The following is a 17,832-nucleotide window of genomic DNA, read 5'->3' on the forward strand; positions in this document are numbered from 1 at the left end:
ACTCACTTCATGTGTGCCTGGTTCTCTGCCCCTGTGTCTGGTGTTGAGGTGCCCCATCCCAGCCACTCACTTCATCTCTTCCTGGTTCTCTGCCCCTGTGTCTGGTGTTGAGGTGACCATCCCAGCCACTCACTTCATCTCTTCCTGGTTCTCTGCCCCTGTGTCTGGTGCTGAGGTGCCCCCTCCCAGCCACTCACTTCATCTCTTCCTGGTTCTCTGCCCCTGTGTCTGGTGTTGAGGTGCCCCCTCCCAGCCACTCACTTCATCTGTGCCTGGTTCTCTGCCCCTGTGTCTGGTGTTGAGGTGCCCCATCCCAGCCACTCACTTCATCTGTGCCTGGTTCTCTGCCCCTGTGTCTGGTGTTGAGGTGCCCCCTCCCAGCCACTCACTTCATCTGTGCCTGGTTCTCTGCCCCTGTGTCTGGTGTTGAGGTGCCCCATCCCAGCCACTCACTTCATCTCTTCCTGGTTCTCTGCCCCTGTGTCTGGTGTTGAGGTGCCCCATCCCAGCCACTCACTTCATGTGTGCCTGGTTCTCTGCCCCTGTGTCTGGTGCTGAGGTGCCCCATCCCAGCCACTCACTTCATGTGTGCCTGGTTCTCTGCCCCTGTGTCTGGTGCTGAGGTGCCCCATCCCAGCCACTCACTTCATGTGTGCCTGGTTCTCTGCCCCTGTGTCTGGTGCTGAGGTGCCCCATCCCAGCCACTCACTTCATGTGTGCCTGGTTCTCTGCCCCTGTGTCTGGTGTTGAGGTGCCCCATCCCAGCCACTCACTTCATGTGTGCCTGGTTCTCTGCCCCTGTGTCTGGTGCTGAGGTGCCCCATCCCAGCCACTCACTTCATGTGTGCCTGGTTCTCTGCCCCTGTGTCTGGTGCTGAGGTGCACCATCCCAGCCACTCACTTCTTGTGTGCCTGGTTCTCTGCCCCTGTGTCTGGTGCTGAGGTGCCCCATCCCAGCCACTCACTTCATCTGTGCCTGGTTCTCTGCCCCTGTGTCTGGTGCTGAGGTGCCCCATCCCAGCCACTCACTTCATGTGTGCCTGGTTCTCTGCCCTGTGTCTGGTGCTGAGGTGCCCCATCCCAGCCACTCACTTCATGTGTGCCTGGTTCTCTGCCCCTGTGTCTGGTGCTGAGGTGCCCCATCCCAGCCACTCACTTCATCTCTTCCTGGTTCTCTGCCCCTGTGTCTGGTGCTGAGGTGCCCCCTCCCAGCCACTCACTTCATCTCTTCCTGGTTCTCTGCCCCTGTGTCTGGTGTTGAGGTGCCCCATCCCAGCCACTCACTTCATGTGTGCCTGGTTCTCTGCCCCTGTGTCTGGTGCTGAGGTGCACCATCCCAGCCACTCACTTCATGTGTGCCTGGTTCTCTGCCCCTGTGTCTGGTGCTGAGGTGCCCCATCCCAGCCACTCACTTCATCTCTTCCTGGTTCTCTGCCCCTGTGTCTGGTGTTGAGGTGCCCCATCCCAGCCACTCACTTCATGTGTGCCTGGTTCTCTGCCCCTGTGTCTGGTGCTGAGGTGCACCATCCCAGCCACTCACTTCATCTGTGCCTGGTTCTCTGCCCCTGTGTCTGGTGTTGAGGTGCCCCATCCCAGCCACTCACTTCATGTGTGCCTGGTTCTCTGCCCCTGTGTCTGGTGCTGAGGTGCCTCCCAGCCACTCACTTCATGTGTGCCTGGTTCTCTGCCCCTGTGTCTGGTGCTGAGGTGCCCCCTCCCAGCCACTCACTTCATGTGTGCCTGGTTCTCTGCCCCTGTGTCTGGTGTTGAGGTGCCCCATCCCAGCCACTCACTTCATGTGTGCCTGGTTCTCTGCCCCTGTGTCTGGTGGTGAGGTGCCCCATCCCAGCCACTCACTTCATCTCTTCCTGGTTCTCTGCTCCTGTGTCTGGTGCTGAGGTGCCCCATCCCAGCCACTCACTTCATGTGTGCCTGGTTCTCTGCCCCTGTGTCTGGTGCTGAGGTGCACCATCCCAGCCACTCACTTCATCTCTTCCTGGTTCTCTGCCCCTGTGTCTGGTGTTGAGGTGCCCCATCCCAGCCACTCACTTCATCTCTTCCTGGTTCTCTGCCCCTGTGTCTGGTGCTGAGGTGCCCCATCCCAGCCACTCACTTCATCTCTTCCTGGTTCTCTGCCCCTGTGTCTGGTGTTGAGGTGCCCCATCCCAGCCACTCACTTCATGTGTGCCTGGTTCTCTGCCCCTGTGTCTGGTGTTGAGGTGCACCATCCCAGCCACTCACTTCATCTGTGCCTGGTTCTCTGCCCCTGTGTCTGGTGTTGAGGTGCCCCATCCCAGCCACTCACTTCATGTGTGCCTGGTTCTCTGCCCCTGTGTCTGGTGCTGAGGTGCCCCCTCCCAGCCACTCACTTCATCTGTGCCTGGTTCTCTGCCCCTGTGTCTGGTGTTGAGGTGCCCCATCCCAGCCACTCACTTCATGTGTGCCTGGTTCTCTGCCCCTGTGTCTGGTGTTGAGGTGCCCCATCCCAGCCACTCACTTCATCTCTTCCTGGTTCTCTGCCCCTGTGTCTGGTGTTGAGGTGCCCCCTCCCAGCCACTCACTTCATCTGTGCCTGGTTCTCTGCCCCTGTGTCTGGTGTTGAGGTGCCCCCTCCCAGCCACTCACTTCATCTGTGCCTGGTTATCTGCCCCTGTGTCTGGTGTTGAGGTGCCCCCTCCCAGCCACTCACTTCATCTGTGCCTGGTTCTCTGCCCCTGTGTCTGGTGTTGAGGTGCCCCCTCCCAGCCACTCACTTCATCTCTTCCTGGTTCTCTGCCCCTGTGTCTGGTGTTGAGGTGCCCCATCCCAGCCACTCACTTCATGTGTGCCTGGTTCTCTGCCCCTGTGTCTGGTGTTGAGGTGCCCCCTCCCAGCCACTCACTTCATCTCTTCCTGGTTCTCTGCCCCTGTGTCTGGTGTTGAGGTGCCCCATCCCAGCCACTCACTTCATGTGTGCCTGGTTCTCTGCCCCTGTGTCTGGTGCTGAGGTGCACCATCCCAGCCACTCACTTCATCTCTTCCTGGTTCTCTGCCCCTGTGTCTGGTGTTGAGGTGCACCATCCCAGCCACTCACTTCATCTGTGCCTGGTTCTCTGCCCCTGTGTCTGGTGCTGAGGTGCCCCCTCCCAGCCACTCACTTCATCTGTGCCTGGTTCTCTGCCCCTGTGTCTGGTGTTGAGGTGCCCCCTCCCAGCCACTCACTTCATGTGTGCCTGGTTCTCTGCCCCTGTGTCTGGTGTTGAGGTGCACCATCCCAGCCACTCACTTCATGTGTGCCTGGTTCTCTGCCCCTGTGTCTGGTGTTGAGGTGCCCCCTCCCAGCCACTCACTTCATGTGTGCCTGGTTCTCTGCCCCTGTGTCTGGTGCTGAGGTGCACCATCCCAGCCACTCACTTCATGTGTGCCTGGTTCTCTGCCCCTGTGTCTGGTGCTGAGGTGCCCCATCCCAGCCACTCACTTCTTGTGTGCCTGGTTCTCTGCCCCTGTGTCTGGTGCTGAGGTGCCCCATCCCAGCCACTCACTTCATGTGTGCCTGGTTCTCTGCCCCTGTGTCTGGTGCTGAGGTGCCCCCTCCCAGCCACTCACTTCATCTGTGCCTGGTTCTCTGCCCCTGTGTCTGGTGCTGAGGTGCCCCATCCCAGCCACTCACTTCTTGTGTGCCTGGTTCTCTGCCCCTGTGTCTGGTGCTGAGGTGCCCCATCCCAGCCACTCACTTCATGTGTGCCTGGTTCTCTGCCCCTGTGTCTGGTGTTGAGGTGCCCCATCCCAGCCACTCACTTCATGTGTGCCTGGTTCTCTGCCCCTGTGTCTGGTGGTGAGGTGCCCCATCCCAGCCACTCACTTCATGTGTGCCTGGTTCTCTGCCCCTGTGTCTGGTGTTGAGGTGCCCCATCCCAGCCACTCACTTCATGTGTGCCTGGTTCTCTGCCCCTGTGTCTGGTGGTGAGGTGCACCATCCCAGCCACTCACTTCTTGTGTGCCTGGTTCTCTGCCCCTGTGTCTGGTGTTGAGGTGCCCCCTCCCAGCCACTCACTTCATGTGTGCCTGGTTCTCTGCCCCTGTGTCTGGTGGTGAGGTGCACCATCCCAGCCACTCACTTCTTGTGTGCCTGGTTCTCTGCCCCTGGGTCTGGTGTTGAGGTGCCCCATCCCAGCCACTCACTTCATGTGTGCCTGGTTCTCTGCCCCTGTGTCTGGTGTTGATGTGCCCATCCCAGCCACTCACTTCATGTGTGCCTGGTTCTCTGCCCCTGTGTCTGGTGTTGAGGTGCTCCATCCCAGCCACTCACTTCTTGTGTGCCTGGTTCTCTGCCCCTGTGTCTGGTGTTGAGGTGCTCCATCCCAGCCACTCACTTCTTGTGTGCCTGGTTCTCTGCCCCTGTGTCTGGTGGTGAGGTGCCCCATCCCAGCCACTCACTTCTTGTGTGCCTGGTTCTCTGCCCCTGTGTCTGGTGGTGAGGTGCACCATCCCAGCCACTCACTTCTTGTGTGCCTGGTTCTCTGCCCCTGTGTCTGGTGGTGAGGTGCACCATCCCAGCCACTCACTTCTTGTGTGCCTGGTTCTCTGCCCCTGTGTCTGGTGCTGAGGTGCCAAATCCCAGCCACTCACTTCATCTCTGCCTGGTTCTCTGCCCCTGTGTCTGGTGCTGAGGTGCCAAATCCCAGCCACTCACTTCATCTCTGCCTGGTTCGTGGTTTGCTGTGGCTCATGTGGTTCCTGGCTTGACACACTGTTACTTTGGTTGTCTCTTTGTTATCATTTATTTGCATGTTGATGTGACCTTCCCAAGTCTATTTATTATCTTTATTTGTTACTAGAATATTCTGAACCTTTGTTCCCTAATCTATGATGCTATCTTCCTTGTAAATCTTTCTCTCTTTCTCATCTCCTCCAGGCAGTGGTGGGCACGGTTCCACTAACTGGTAATTAGCAAAGCTAACTTTTTTGTTACTTTTTTGCTAGCTGATTAGCGTTTTCACTAACTTTGGAAGCAGCTAGTGGACCAATTAGCTTCTGCTACATGTAGTTCCTCGTCCGCTAACTTAAAGTCCACTAAAAAGTTCATGCAGGTTTGTTTTGTCCGTTGTGGGCAGACACAGCACCAGTTGAGCCACGTAGCGCAATAATTCCAGTGCTTCTAGTTTTTGGTAAACTATGCCTTAAAGTTGGGTAATTGGACAATTATTAGGGAAACTTTTGGGTATTTTAGGGTAATGCATCTTCCATTTCCAACTCATTGAACTTGGGATTAAATAACAAGAATTTAATATTTTCCACCTGACAAGAAATAAACTTAAAATAATATAAATAAAAGTGACAGTTATGGAAAAAAGTAAAGTGTGCGTAAATTTGCTGGAATTTTTGGGTAAAATATACGGATTTAGGAAAAACTGGAGGCTTCTTTCTCTTCTCTTTTTGTTGTTGCTCTTTGGGCTCCTTGTTCAGTTCAGCTGCAACGTTGTCACTGCAGTTGTGTTCATTATTGTCGCCTTGTTTATCGTTTGATATCAAAGTCATGGAAGGTGACCGGAGTGAGGACGTTTTTGTTCCGCCTGAGGATGCTGGCCCTGTTAGGGGGCCGTCAGCAGCTGTGGGTGAGGCGGAGGACACTCAAGCTGACGGCCAGGAGTCCCAGAAGATCTGGAACCCGTGGCCCCACCTGGAGAAGTACTTTGTCCTTAAATCAAGAGATATGGCGAACCCCAATGTCTTGCACTTCCGGTGCGTCATGTGCCACCCCAAGAGGACCATGCATGCTATACCTTTCTAGAAAGCTCTATGTCTAAGCTACAACATTTTGAAGATTCAGGTCACTAGGTCTGTTTTTAAGGGTTTTAGAGCCAAAATACTAAACCGGAGCTAAATCCATATAAAAAAAGTTAGCGGTTAGAGGTCAGCGTTAGCTTCCACCAATTTCTTTATCAGTTTAGCGGTTTAGCGTAAGCGAAGTTAACTTTTAGTTAGTGCATTACCAGTCAGCGAATCTAACTTTCCGGTTAGCGGTGCCCACCACTGCCTCCAGACAGCTAGACACAAGGGAAGTTTGTTGGCCTGATTCTGTCCTAAACAGTGATCATGTCATCATGAGCCAGGCCACAAGTCCCCACCAGTAGCCAGCTGCCTTGGACTCTGAAGAGTCAACTTTCCCCGGATGAAGGTGATTGCCAGGTGGCTGCAGTGCAGGCCACAGAGAAATTATGTGAAGCCGTACATACAGCTCTGTATCTATAATAGGGCAAAGGGCAGACTGAACACCTGACAGTTTATTTGTACAGTAATTCCTCACTTAAGTGGACTAATGGAAGGGCAAGGAGTGTAGATTGATGCTAAAAGTCTGTTGAATTGAATGTATGATTGGTGCCAGCACCATTTTGTTTGTAAAGAGTGGGGCAGCAACCTCTGGGCCTCGCCATTCTCTGTGTTGTTATGATTGTGCTGAGACAAAAATAATGCTCCATTAATTGAGGATTTACTCACGGGGCAAAAACTCATTTTAATTCACATGTAATCAATCAGCAAGGGCATTCATTCATATGTCATCATCATCATCATTTTGTTTAACGTCCGTTTTCACTTCCTGAGCGGCTGGACACTTTATGACTCTCCTCCATTCCACTCTGTTTTCTGCCCTATGCTCATCCAATCCCATCAATGCCAAGTCTTCCTGTATACACTTCTCCACGTTTTCCTAGGTCTACCAACTGGTCTCCTTCCTTCTCCCTCCAATCTCTCCAAAATGCCCAGCACTGTATCCTCCCCTGCTCTCTTCACATGTCCAAACCATCGGAGTCTTTCCCTTCTGAGCACTGTTTCCAGGTCCTGTACTCCACATCTGTTAGCTACCTCTGCACTGGACACCCTGTCTTGCCACCTGATGCCCGCCATATACCTCAGCCTTCTGTGATCATTTGCTCTCAATACCTCTATCAAGTTTCTAGTTAGAGCCCATGTTTCTGCTCCATACAACATCACTGATCTAATACACCCCCCTTTCCCAACTCTGGGGTCGCGACCCCAATAGGGGCCGCTAAGCGATTTTCTTGGGGTCGCCAAAACCTCAAAATATCAAACATGGTGTTATTCTATTATAATAACACATATACAAGTAAACTAGTGGGGTCGCAGTCATGTCTGGAGGTGCATGATTGGGGTCGCCTGAGAAAAAGGTTGGGAACCACTGTAATACACGCTTGGTACACCGCTGCTCTGCTCTTTAGAGGGATGCTACGATTCACAAGTAGACTAGTCACCTCCCTCCACTTTAACCACGCTGCCGCCACGCTCGCTCTCACAGTCCTCTCCACTCCTGCCTCACAGTCCAGAACATCTCCCAAATAACAAGAAATGTTCTACCTCATCCAGCTCTCCTTCATTCACCTCTAGTTCATCCTTCTCAGTTTCTTGTCCTTGCTGTCTCCTTACACAAGCTGGGCATGTAAAATTCTGCACTCCTCTTACACTTCTGAGGCCTGAGCATCTAAGGTGGCACCACTGCCTGCAGCATAAGACTAAATTTATCCCTACTCCCTTCCCACAGCATCCACCTGAGTGTTTTCCTGATTTAATCTTCTCTCTTGTTTCTTTTCCAGTCACCATATACTTTGTTTTTTCCATATTAATATTCAAACCTCTCTCCTCCATTCCTTCCTTCCATTTATTAAACTTTTCTTTCACTTCTTCTGCTGCCTCTGCATTTCCTACCAAGTCATCTGCATACAGCAGCTCCCATGGTGCCTCTCCTCCTGCTTCCTTTGTTGCCTGCTCCATTACTGTTATAAACAGGAGCGGGCTAAGGGCAGAGCCCTGCTGAACCCACACTCCAATTTCGAACCCATCTGATGTTCCCGCCACTGTTTTCATTCTTCATTTTGTACCTTCATGTAGTGCCACCACCGATTCAACCAATCCTTGTGGTACTCTTTGTCTTCTCAATGCCCATCTTATAATTCCCCATGGTACTCTGTCAAATGCCTTCTCTAGATCTACAAAAACATGATACAGTCTCCTCCTCTTCTCCATGAACCTTTCCTGAAGCTCTCGCATAGTATATATTGCTTCAGTTGTTGACCTCCCAGGACAAAAGCCAAACTGACATTTATCAGTTCTTATCATCCTTCTCAGCCTCTTCTCCAGGACTTTTTCATACACCTTCCTGCCATGCTCCAGTAACCTTAGCCCCCTAGAGTTACCACATTTCAAAGCATCTCCTGTCCCTTTAAAAATGGGTATAGTGTAGCTTCCTTTCCAGTCTTCTGGTATTTCTCCCTTTTTAATCCATGGTTTAACACTCCTGTCAACTCCACCACTCCTTCCTTTCCTGCTGCTTTTATTAAATCTACTGTTAGCCCTGAGGGTCCTGCTGCTCTATACCATTTTCATTTCCTTAAGTGCTTCTTTTACTTCTTCTTCCATAATATTTTCTTGTGGGCCTTCTACTTTTTCAGTTTCATTTATCGTATATTCATTTTCCTCATTTAACAGTTCACTGAAATGTTTACTCCATCTTTCCAATGTCTTCTTTTTCCACCATGATGTTCCCTCCTCTCTCTCTTTCTCTCTCTCTCTCTCTCTCTCTCTCTCTCTCTCTCTCTCTCTCTCTCTCTCTCTCTCTCTCTCTCTCTCTCTCTCTCTCTCTCTCTCTCTCTCTCTCTCTCTCTCTCTCTCTCTCTCTCTCTCTCTCTCTCTCTCTCTCTCTCTCTCTCTCTCTCTCTCTCTCTCTCTCTCTCTCTCTCTCTCTCTCTCTCTCTCTCTCTCTCTCTCTCTCTCTCTCTCTCTCTCTCTCTCGTTGCAAACCTATTAAATAATTACTTTTCCTCGGTGTTTAATGATAACAGTCCTCCCACCACCACCACCAACACCAGTACTAATGTAAATCCCGAGCATGCATTGTCTAACTTTGAAATAAAACCCGATGAAGTCCTTAAAGCCCTCAAATCACTTAAAACAAATAAAAGTCCTGAACCTGATAAAGTATATCCAACTCTGCTGAAAGAAACAAAGAGCGAAATACTCTCCTCCCTCACAACCGTATTCAATATGTCCTTGCGACAAGGCATTGTACCTTCAGATTGGAAAAAGGCTAACGTGACACCGATTTTTAAGAAAGGAGACAAAAAAGTACCAGGTAATTACAGGCCCATTAGTCTAACTTCGGTTGTAGGTAAGCTACTTGAGGGCATAATTAGAGACAAAATTGTGAGTTACCTTGAAAGCCACTCATTAATTGGGGACTCACAACATGGCTTCCGAAACAAAAGATCCTGCCTATCAAATCTATTAACCTTTTATAACGACCTCTTCACTGTTTATGACGTAACCAAATCACTGGACGTAGTCTATCTTGATTTCCAGAAAGCGTTTGATAAAGTCCCGCATCATAAATTACTTTACAAATTAAAGCAAATAGGTATTGACGGTCAGGTAAACCAATGGATCGCGAATTGGTTGAGCAACAGACAACAAAGAGTAGTGATCGACGGATTTAACTCAGAGTGGGCGCCGGTCACTAGTGGCGTCCCTCAGGGCTCGGTCCTTGGCCCAGTGCTCTTCATTATTTACATCAACGACGTGGATGTTGGACTCAATAACCGCATTAGTAAATTTGCAGACGACACAAAGATTGGTAACTCGGTTCTCACTGACGAAGACAGGCAAAGCCTCCAAGAGGATTTGCACAAAATTTCAGCTTGGTCGGATAGATGGGAGATGCCCTTTAACGTAGATAAGTGCCAGGTCCTTCAAGTTGGAACGAGGAATAAGAAGTTTGATTACGAAATGCGCGGCGTTAAACTCAAAAGCGTTCAATGCGTCAAGGACTTGGAGGTCAAAATCGCGTCAAACCTCAAATTCTCACAGCAATGCATCGATGCAGCAAATAAAGCGAACAGAATGTTGGGCTTCATTAAAAGAAACTTTTTATTTAAGAATAAAGATGTAATACTCCCGCTCTACAACAGTTTAGTCAGACCCCACTTGGAATATGCGGTACAGTTTTGGTCTCCCCACCATGCAAAGGATATTGCTAAATTAGAAGGTGTTCAGCGTCGGGCAACGAAAATGATCCCTTCCTTGCGCAACAAATCCTACGAAGAAAGGCTTTCTACCCTTAACATGTTCTCTCTTGAGAAACGTCGCCTCCGAGGAAAACTGATCGAATGTTTTAAAATACTTAATGGTTTCACGAATGTAGACAGATCAACATTGTTTATGATCGATGACACTTTGCGCACGAGGAACAATGGCGTAAAACTCAGATGTAGACAAGTAAATTCAGACTGCACCAAATTTTTCTTCACCAACGTTGTAGTGCGAGAATGGAATAAGCTTCCACCGTCAGTGGTCAAGTGTAACACGATTGACTCCTTCAAAAATAAGCTCGACCGTCACTTCCTTCAACTTAATATCAACTAGAGTAGAAATGCAACGTTTTGGAGTCTTCTGATTAATGTAAAATCACTTAGGTTTAAGGACAGACCACCAAGTCTGGACCATGGGGTCTGTGTGGTCTGATTTTCTATGTAAATCTATGTAAATTCTCTCTCTCTCTCTCTCTCTCTCTCTCTCTCTCTCTCTCTCTCTCTCTCTCTCTCTCTCTCTCTCTCTCTCTCTCTCTCTCTCTCTCTCTCTCTCTCTCTTCATTTGTTTTGCAATTTTAAACATCTCATTTTTTAAATTTCTCCCTTCTCTCTCCCTCACCCACTCATCTGTTGCTTTCCTCTTTGCCTCCGCTGCCTCTTTTCTTGCCTTTTTCTTCCTTTCTTTAAACACCTCTCTATCTTCCTCTTCCTTTGTCTTCTGCCATTTCTTGTATGCCTCCTTGATGGCCTGCTGCACTATTCCATTCCACCACCATGTCTCTCTTTCCTTTCTTGTAATTCCTTTTGTTTCGCCACACACTTCTTTCCCTGCTTTCATGATATTTTTTTTCAATTGTTCCCATCCTCCATTATTTTCCTCATTTTCCCTTTTCACTCTTTTTTCAAACTCTTTTGATTTCCTCCTCCACACACACACACACACACACACACACACACACACACACACACACACACACACACACACACACACACACACACACACACACACACACACACACACACACACACACACATTTAGCTCCTCCCCTTCCACACACACACATTCCCCCCACCGCACACACATCCACCCCCCTCCCCCACACACAAACATTCACCCCTTATCCCCCACCACATACACATGTACGGATAATTCTCTCTCTCTCTCTCTCTCTCTCTCTCTCTCTCTCTCTCTCTCTCTCTCTCTCTCTCTCTCTCTCTCTCTCTCTCTTATATTCATAGCTATCAGGTGCTCCTTGCCGCTTACTCAATAATTCTGGGAACGTCTGAACACACAAGGGGGCATTTTTATGTACGAGTATGTGTATGGGAGGGGAGGACCTAAGATGGGCATTAAAGTAAAAAATAGAAACAGCTTGCTAATTTTCTTTATGGGTTCAACTAACACTTTCGAATCGGTGCTCGACCCAGGCCTGGAGCACCGCTTCACGAGGAAGTAAATCTTCATTCCCGACGAGACGAGCGGCGAGGCGGCACCGCGGCTCCAGGCGGGGCGGCGGCTCCTCCGACACCCGCGTCATGCCCTTCAGCTTCCAGCAGGTGAGTCCCGAGCAGGTTTTTTCATTATGAAGCATCCTGTGCAGTCACCGTGACAGTCACGCAGTACTTGATCTTTGTTGATAGAATATTCAATGCTAATCGAATTCAGGTGGACGCTAATATGTTTGAATAATTATATTTGTATTTAGATGTTTTTGACAAGATTTGACAATGCTAACACAGATTGAAAAAGTACGCATGACTAAGATTCAAGTGTCCGAATTTTTAACGTTTTCTACACGTGTCATTCTCAATCAGGCTTGTTTGGCGTGCGTGGCACACACACACACACACACACACACACACACACACACACACACTCTTTTCACTCTATATATACAGTCTATATATACAGTCTATATATGACGTTATGTTGTCATGGCAACTGTTCCAACCAAATACCTAACAAGCCAACAGTAATGAATGTTGACTATTCAATCAGTAAATCAGCGGCAGGAGGCACGCCGGATGGTGTTATTAACCGTTAAATAATATGAATGAATCCAGTAGTAGTAGTCTATATGTTAATAAGAAAACATCACGCTTCACGCTGACAAGCCTTATTCTCGAAAATATCTTATCCGTTCACTGTAGCTCGACTTTAATATTTGAACTTTGTATATTAGGAAATTTGTCAATCTCTTTCTTGGCACAATGTTAATAGATTAACATTCTAATGATCGTCAGACGGCAACATCCTCCATTCAGTCCTTACCCCCCCCCCCCCCTACACACACACTGGTACAAGGGCGATAAGGAAGGAACCTCGCAGAGGCCTAATTTCCATGTTCAAGCAGCCTTTGTGTCCTCTTCTGAACACACACTGAGAGATCCAGTACGATCATTTGCTGTGTTGTGGCACCTCTCCAGGCGACTGAGAGCCTAATAACAACACCCAGGCAAGTCACTACACGAGATGCCTTGCGGCGAACGGAAACTGAACCGGTGGTTGAAGCTTCGGTTCGTGGGTAGTTGCTAGATGTCTGGTAATCAAGAATTCTAGAAGGCTCTACATCCAAGCATGGGGACTATGTAGTATCCTTGCAGTTAACAGACCACAGTCTTGCAGATGCACTGGCGAGGTAATGTGCCTGGCTTTGCGTTAAACTGTAGTCCTCCCTCCCGGCCCATCATAATTTGCTGACCGCATGGGTGAGTGGCACCTCTTCCATCATTTTGCTGCCGATATGTGCTCAAAAATAAAGCAAAGAACACCACAACGCAACTTAATTAATTAGGGATGCAGACATATGGGTGAGTTTAAGACATTCCCAGAACACTAACAGACCGTCGTGTCCCGTACATCAATGTGTGTGTGTGTGTGTGTGTGTGTGTGTGTGTGAGAGACTGGTGACTGTAGCTCAGCGGTGCGTCAGTGAACGGTTTTTTATATCAAGGGTAGGCAAGCCTCCTTGGCTCAGATGTCGGGGTGCAGCGGGCGAGGCCCCAGTGAGTCGATTTCTTGACACGCTGTTACCCTTTCCTTGTCAGTATATTTTATTTCCTGAATATGCTTTTCATTTATATATGGTGTGTGAAAAACACCATAAAATAAAACCTTTCTAGAATAAATGTTTTTTATACAATAACACAGCCTGGAAGGATTGTCTAGCATATAGGCTATTCCTTTTCTCCACATAGGTATATCACACAGGTATATACTTTTTTATATACTCCCAGCAGATGAGCGGCTGAACAGACACTCCCCGGGATGTCTGAACGACAGCCAGGCTGGACTGAATGATCCAGCAGTTGCTGCAGGTTAGTGATTGTCACTGCTTAACACACACACACACACACACACACACACACACACAAACGTATGGAAGTGGATTTTCTATAGGTAGGTAGACTGATAAAGAGGTAGACCTAACCATTAAACTCATTAAACAAAGCACTTACAGTACCTGACCTCTGCAAAGAACAAAAAAGTTATTAAAGATAAATTACATAAATTAGAAGTAAATAAAAAATACTGATGAGATCACTTCATGAAGGCAAAGTAGGATTTTACTACTACATATAAGCAAATCATATGATAGCCCCAGAGGCGCAGTTAGTTCTCAACAATATAAACTTGCTACAAACTGTGCCACAACCCTTATATGTACACACAAAAATCTCAGCCGCGTTGGTTATGATAACAGGAAAGAGCCCTGGCAATTATGGCATAGAAGCAGAATTACCGAAATATAATTATGCCGTGGAATGGATGCCGGAGATATGAAATCTGGCATAGGAGCATGGTGAGGTCAGAAGACTGAAGAAAGGCTATCATAATGAGCTACTGAGCAGAAGAAAAGGAAGTCAGGATGATTAAGCTATAGAGGAATCTGTGAAGAAAGGTGTGTGTGTTTTAGAAGATAATGATGCAAAACAACTGATGACAGTGCAGATGAACAAGGGGGGTTGAAAATGGGAGGGATGTGAAACAAATTTTATGACTGAAAAGGACTCCAGAAGTAACTGAAAAGGATAGGAAGTTGTCTGCTGCTTTAATGGAACTGGAGAAGGCCTCTGACAAGGTTGACAGTTAGGGATGTCCTGAGGGTAGGTATATGGTGTAGTAGGATATATACTTGGAGAAGGTATGTTTTCATGAATGCAAGTGCCTTTGTGCATGTGAATAGGTACCTAAGTGAGAAATTTGATGTTGGTGTCAGTGCAAGATATCATGGCTGTTAAATAATTATATGGATGATGGGAGATAGGCGGCATGTCTCTTTTGCAGATGATACAGTCACGGATGCAGAAAATGAGAGGATAGTGCTGAGGATTGTTGATGAATTTGACAGTGGAGATGAAAGTAAATGTTAGCAAGAGAAAGGTTATGATATCTGAGAAGACAAGAAAGTTGAATAATGATTTAGCAAAGTCATACAGAGTTGAGACAGAGAGCACAACAAAGTCTAAGATGTGGTTTGGGGAAGAGAAAATAAAAGTAGTGATTGCAATATGGGAGAAGTTCTCATTCAGGCAGTGTTCACACCATCCACAGGTTCGTTGATTTCTTTGACAAAAAAGTTACACAAATTAACATTCATGAGTGTCAAGATGGCGCCACTATAAACACTCGCCTGCGCCAGAACGGGCTGGGCCGACCATCAGGACCTACCGGAAAGAAGCCTTGGACCGACCATCAGGATCCACCGGGAAGAAGCCTACCGGCGCAATAGGCCGCAATGTAAAAAAAAAAAAAAAAAAAAAGACTCCTGTGATGTGACTACTGACCAACTAACTGAGAAGTTTTATGGTATTGCAGGAAAACAAATACACTGGAGAAAGTACAAGAACTTGGCAGGACTTTCAAAGCTGCAAACATGTGATCCAAGTATTTAGAAGGCAAGGCAGCTATTACTTCTGAAATGCAGGTGAACAAAACATCAGTAGGCAACAAGCATAAAAACATGCAAGGATAAATTTCAAATATATTATAAGTCTATAGTATATGGCTTATCAAGACCTTCGGCAATCTCCTGCAAGTGGTAAACTATCATATGGGACACCCGTCATCAAACAGGGGCATCAACAACTTAGTGACAACGCGCCCATTTAAGTCTGAGGACGGCGCAGGGCTAAACTGACACCTATGTAGACTTGGGACGTAATGCTGAAGGGGGGGTGGGGGGGTATAGGAAGCTGTTTTCGTGTGTGTGATGCTTGTCGACCCTCTGTCCCCTCCCCCACCCTCACCTCTCAACTAGTTTTTTTTAAAGGAGCCCACCAATATTCCAAAGAACATTCTGTGTAATGCAGTGAAAATACGGTGACAGTCAGAGTGCAGTGCTGGTATGGTCGAAGAAGATGCATACCGATAGTTGAGTATGTCGCCCATCTACCCCGTCTACCCGTCCTGCCGACACGCCGAGGTCCCCAGGGTACGCCCGTCCGCCCACCCTGATACTGGCATAGATGCGTTCATGTGGCAGTGCAATGATGGAGCGGGGGGCAGCATGAGGCAATGCAAGATGGCACCGCTATAAACACTCGCCTGCGCCAGAACGGGCTGGGCCGACCATCAGGCCACACCGGGAAGATGCCTACCGGCGCAATAGGCAACAACGTAAAAAAAAAAAAAAAAAAAAATGTGACTGCTCCCTTGAGGGAACATGGCATTGAGATTGATGGGTATAGTACTACTACATAAAAATGTGACTCAATGTAAATTTTGCAGAGGGTCACGTATATCATCAGCCTGCCCTGAAGTCTGCTCTTCTGAACTCAATCATGGTAGAGGCTGTGCTGTCCTCACTCCTGCCAGTATACTGCCCGTGCCTGCCTCGATCCTCCCAGCCTTCCTTCTTCCAAGGTATTCTAAAATTTTCAGCTTGTTGTATACATTGTGAAAGTCAGTCTGGAATTTTGATGGTACAGAGATGACACAAGTGAACAAAGTCTACAAAATATATTGATTCATGGTACTTTCTACAGTGAAACTCAAAAATATGCAAAACCTCAATTTAATGGCAGCTGTCTCTAGATTTGAATTTTGATATAGTTATCTAACAATACAAATCATGATTAATATGCAGTAAAAACAGCTGGAAATGTTTATAGGTCTTCAAAATTGTACTAAGTAATAACTCAGGCAGCCTCTGGAGAAATATTATAAGCATCTAGTTTCAAAAGATACAAATTATTTGAAGTTACAGCTTATTGAATGTATTGTGCAGTGACATAACAAACCTATAGTACACAGCTGTCCTGATAACTCCTTTTTTTCCAAATTTTGCAACATTCACGATCTTTGCTTCAGCTTCCATCCTGTAGAACATCATCTCTCCTCTTTTACCTCCTCTTCCTTTACCTCTTCTTCTTAACTGAAACACGGGTCTCTGGGGCTACTGACAGTAATCGTCAATAGTGATGGTAGGCTTTTTTGTGGGGTTTCTTGGACAACTCCAGTCCATTAGTGGCTGCCGTGATGTGTCTCTTGCTATCTTCATCCCAGCTTTCAATCCAAGCTGGATGCTGCATCTATGTATGTCAAGATGTCACTTCCTCTCGTGCCCATGACCTTGATCCTACAGAATTTTCCACCATTTCTCTAAGACTTCTGTCATACTCCATATGAGGACAGAAAAGACCCTTGTATGTGGACAGCATGTGTGAGGGGGAATAGAACTGGTGAAAACGATACAAATGCATAACCTCGAAGAATCTGATTTAGCAAGAGAGGAAATAAGTTTTCAGTTAATGTTTTGAGTTAAGGATAGACAGAGAATATTTAGTGTAGAGGAAGGGGACCGCTGAGTGTGGTCGAAGACTAGGGAATAGACGATGGAATTTGTTCAGTTGATAGGCGGAGAAATTGACTTTTTCCTCAGAGAGGGAAATAAAATAGTCGTACAGAATACAGGTGCTGAGAGGTTTAGGGGAAGACAGTGGCAGGATTACCACACCATAGATAGACCAGCTTGAAAGGAAACACGATATAAAAACAGAGGGATAGAATTCCGAACATCTGTTCCCTATTCTATGACTACACTCAGCTGTCCACTTAAACAATAAACATATTTGGTCTATCCTCATAATTTCATCTCACCTCTTCCTAAATCAGCTTCTTTGAAGTTGTGTGTTCTGTATTAGTCTTTCAGTTTTTTACCCCTCACAAATGATATCCAGGGGCCTTGTCTGTCCTCGTATGGAGAGCGCATTTCATATAGGAGGGGCTTCACTCACATAGCTGTTTTGGACTCGATGGAGTCAAACCTAAACTCTCTTCTTCTAAAGCAAACTCTGCTGCAATGTTGCCCCTCTGTCTTCTACAGACATTTTCATGATGATTGCCCTTCTAAGCTTGCTAACTACATGCCTCCACCTCTACTGTGGCCCCTTTTTACATACATAATGTTCTACTCGTCTCTATACTATCCTAATTCCTTATGCAGGTTAACTCCAGAGCAGCCCTCTTTCATCTATTTCCTCCTGCCTATCTAGACACTTCTCCATTTGAAATCAACCACTCTCTTCTGGCCTCTCATTTTTTACTCATGTTGGAACAGAGAGGCAGTGGCTGAATGGTTAGTGTGCAGGTCCTGCGTTCACCAAGTTCTGGACAATGTGGGTTCAAATTCTCTGCTACCACCTGGGATTTTTCAGTCATTGCCAAGTGGCATAAGGCTACCCACGTGCTGTCCTGAAGATCACCTATCAACCCCAACTCTAGAGGAACTGTCCAAGTGAATCAAGAATGAGC

The 17,832-nt window shown here is 47.5% G+C and overlaps 1 protein-coding gene across 10 annotated transcripts in view; it reads left to right on the plus strand.

The window, feature by feature from the left end:
* The window catches only part of LOC126989854 (MAGUK p55 subfamily member 7-like), a 60,942-nt gene extending 43,123 nt beyond the window's left edge, over nt 1-17,819 (plus strand). For 9 of the 10 annotated variants that reach the window (XM_050848475.1, XM_050848478.1, XM_050848479.1 and 6 more), the window contains 3 exons: nt 11,505-11,633; nt 15,808-15,942; nt 17,639-17,819. In XM_050848475.1, coding sequence (XP_050704432.1) covers nt 11,505-11,633; nt 15,808-15,942; nt 17,639-17,819 — 445 coding nt within the window. Of the gene's footprint in view, nt 1-11,504; nt 11,634-13,313; nt 13,395-15,807; nt 15,943-17,638 lie in introns of all 10 variants that reach the window. The other variant, XR_007743803.1, reaches the window with a different exon arrangement.
* The last annotated feature ends 13 nt before the right edge of the window (nt 17,820-17,832 follow it).

This window comes from Eriocheir sinensis, unplaced genomic scaffold (genome assembly GCF_024679095.1).
Source record: "Eriocheir sinensis breed Jianghai 21 unplaced genomic scaffold, ASM2467909v1 Scaffold134, whole genome shotgun sequence".
NCBI classification, from domain to species: Eukaryota; Metazoa; Arthropoda; class Malacostraca; order Decapoda; family Varunidae; genus Eriocheir; species Eriocheir sinensis.